Source organism: Octopus bimaculoides, chromosome 21, assembly GCF_001194135.2.
Source record: "Octopus bimaculoides isolate UCB-OBI-ISO-001 chromosome 21, ASM119413v2, whole genome shotgun sequence".
Taxonomy (NCBI): domain Eukaryota; kingdom Metazoa; phylum Mollusca; class Cephalopoda; order Octopoda; family Octopodidae; genus Octopus; species Octopus bimaculoides.
In genome coordinates, this window is record NC_069001.1 from 15,075,876 (window position 1) to 15,079,137 (window position 3,262).

Below are 3,262 nucleotides of genomic sequence, written 5' to 3' on the forward strand. Positions count from 1 at the left end.
ATATTATGTTCGATATTTGTTTTATTCATTCGACTTCGCCATGATGCCATGATGGTACATAGCCTTGAAGAATTTCTGGTCGAATAAATCGCCCCCAGTACTTTTTTTAAAGACTGGTATGCTTTTGCCAAACAGCTAAGTTACGCGGATATAAAAACAACACTGATTGCCGAAGGCTATAGTAGAAGACATTTGCTCAAGGTGCCACACAGTGGGACTGAACCCGGAACCATGTGGTTAGGAAGCAAGCTTCTTATCACACAACCACAAAGGTGTGTCGATGTATGTAGTATGAGAGTCTTTCCTAACTTCAGGAACATAGTAGTAGCAGTGATACTGGTAGTAGTAGTAGCAGCAGCAGCAGCAGCAGTAGTAGTAGTAGTAGTAGTAGTAGTAGTAGTAGTAGTAGTAGTAGTAGCAGCAGCAGCAGCAGCTGTCGCTCTGTGTATGTGTCTAAACAATGTATATAAAATATCTAACCGTTTTCTCTTTTTTTCCGCCATGTTTCTTTTTTGCAGTTGTACGAACGGACAGTTTGAAAGGACGAAGAGGCCGGCTTCCATCAAAACCGAAAAGTCCCCAGGAGTCGCCACCGTCACCTCCAGTCAGCCTCATCACAGCTCTTGTTCGCGCCCACGTTGACACTTCCCCCGACATTCCTAACCTGGACTACAGTAAGGTAAGAGTTCAATACCTAGCCAAGTAGATAGACCACCACGACCACCATTCACCTACATACACACGCATTTACACGTACATACACTGACATCTTGTCATGAAAAACTAATATTTTCTATTCTCATAAACATATTGGTTTCAACTTTTGGCACACGGGGCAGGGGTTAAGTCGATTACATTATACCCAGTGCCCAACTGGTGCTTATTTCATCAAACCGAAAGGATGAAAGGCAAAGTCGACCCTGGCGGTATTTGAACTAAGACCGTAAAAACGGACGAAATGTTGCTATGCCTCTGCTGGACTTGCCATCGTTACGTCACATTTTGAAGGTTATGCATTTGTAATTCTGTTGTGTCGACGCCCCCAAGCGAAGAAGTAGGATCGCCCAAGACATATAAATTGAGGTAGTCTAGCCGTGATAGGGATATTGAGTGACTGTTGAGTAGCCGTCGTGTAGCGGTTGAATAGAGATCATCCGAAGGTGCTAGATAGCAGTAGCTTGAGACATAACAAATTCAAGAGCAAATAATAGTTACAAAGTTCCAAATGCAAATAAGAGGCAGCAGATCCCTAAAATCCCAGGGTGCGGCTCACAACGTTGATCAATTCACATTTCTGTGAATGATATTATTATACACGTGATCAGCAACTGCCCCAAAGATTTCATCAAGGCACGCCCTCTTTTGCGGCATGATATTATTATTAAAAGCTAAAACAATGATATAATGCCGTTCGTAGGAAAATAAAACAGCTCTAGGATAAATATATACATATCAAACCTCTATCATTGAATACATACAAACATATTAACTCAAAGAATATTGGTGACGCATTCCCAGCAAGGTTTCTGTCAAGTACGAACATAACGAGCCTGATATAGTTATGTATGCGACAGAAAATATATGTGTATGTATAAGTACCCCATAGATAAGAATATTTCTTTGGCAGCAACTCCGAAAACGATAGCTTCCCTATTCTGGTTATAAATATATATATCTATATCGGTAATCGTTGGTCCATTTGCTAGGTTAGTGAAATATCTAAGGTACAGTCTCGAAAAGCTAGGGTTTTCAGACAAGGAAAATGACCGACCATTAATTCATACTTTATGAATATAATCTGTAGGTAGAACAGCAGAGAAGAACTATGCAAGACTTTCTAAGTCGACCATGAGCAATTGTTGTTATCCAAATTTTATTGAATAGTTCTTTCTGGGAAGAATTCAAATAAGAAAGAGAACATGCATGCATACAAATGAACATACATTCACACACATACATACATACATACATACACATACACACATGCGCACGCGCATACAAATACACATAAGTATATAAGCATACACATTCAAACACTTCAACAAAACGCCAATAAAATTGCTTGTATGTGGTTGCCCGATCTAGAAATAACAGCCACATGAAAAGATGAAAGGTAAAAGTGATTTGAAAGGGATCTGAACTCAGAGGGTAATGAGATTTAATTAACACCAGGAGGTATAATGCCCAACACTAGTCACAAGAACAACAATTTTGAGAAAAGTTGTCGGTAACATCGACCCCCCAGTACTTCACTGGTACTTATTTTATCGACTCCGGAAAGACAAAAGGCAAAATTGACCTCGGCAAGATTTGAACTGAGATCATTCGGACCGGAACAAATACTGTAAAGCGTTGATAATAAGTTGCCACCCTTGATAATACATAAGAGAGAAGCCCGACCCCCAACTCCAAATTCCTATTAAATCCTTAAAACCTTAGGTTCCATCTGATCAACCCCTAAAACCTTAAACCACAAATCGTGACTGCTTACACACGCTACCTAGCAACACATTTCGAATGAGGCTAGGTTAGTCTCCATGACTCCGTAAGGAGCATAGGACCGGTTTCCCGGTTTTCCTGGACAGGACGCTGGTCCGACACAGGATTACTCATTTTTACCAACTGAGTGGACTGGAATAACGTGAAATGAAGTGTCTTGCTCAAGGACACAAAGCATTGTTCGGTTCAGGAATCGAAACCACAATCTTACAATCATGAGTCCAACACCCTAACCACTAAACCAATCGCCTACACTCACTTTGAGTGAGGGCACAGTCGAATATATTGACTCCAATATCTTAACCGAGATTTCATTTTGTCGATCATGGAAATAAATGACATAAGCGGTAAAGGGCTGTAGCAAACACCGCGAGGCATTTTGTCCAATGCTCTTGAAATGTAAAGAGAACGCCATACATTTTAGGAAAGATGGATTACAAACAACACTAGGAGACATAAAGAAACATAGCTAAATGTCATAAACTTGTTATGTAAGCTGGCTGTAGTGTACAACATCTAGCATTAATTATATGGGAAATCTACCGCATTATCTTTGAGCTTTTCTCTGATTCAGAAAAAAAAACATTTTGTACGATTTCTAATTGTGTATCTGTTTTGTTGCTTTCAATTTGGTTTGGTGTTTCATGCGTATGTATGTATTATATATACATATATACATATCCATACATACACACACACACATATATGTATGTATGTATGTATGTATGTATATATATATATATATATGTATATATATATGCAT

At 39.3% G+C, this 3,262-nt stretch overlaps 1 protein-coding gene across 1 annotated transcript in view; it reads left to right on the forward strand.

Moving 5' to 3' along the window:
• The window catches only part of LOC106880578 (probable nuclear hormone receptor HR38), a 449,364-nt gene that overhangs the window by 433,091 nt on the left and 13,011 nt on the right, over positions 1-3,262 (forward strand). Inside the window, exon 3 of the mRNA XM_052975305.1 lies at positions 519-679. Coding sequence (XP_052831265.1) covers positions 519-679 — 161 coding nt within the window. The remainder of the gene's footprint in view (positions 1-518; positions 680-3,262) is intronic.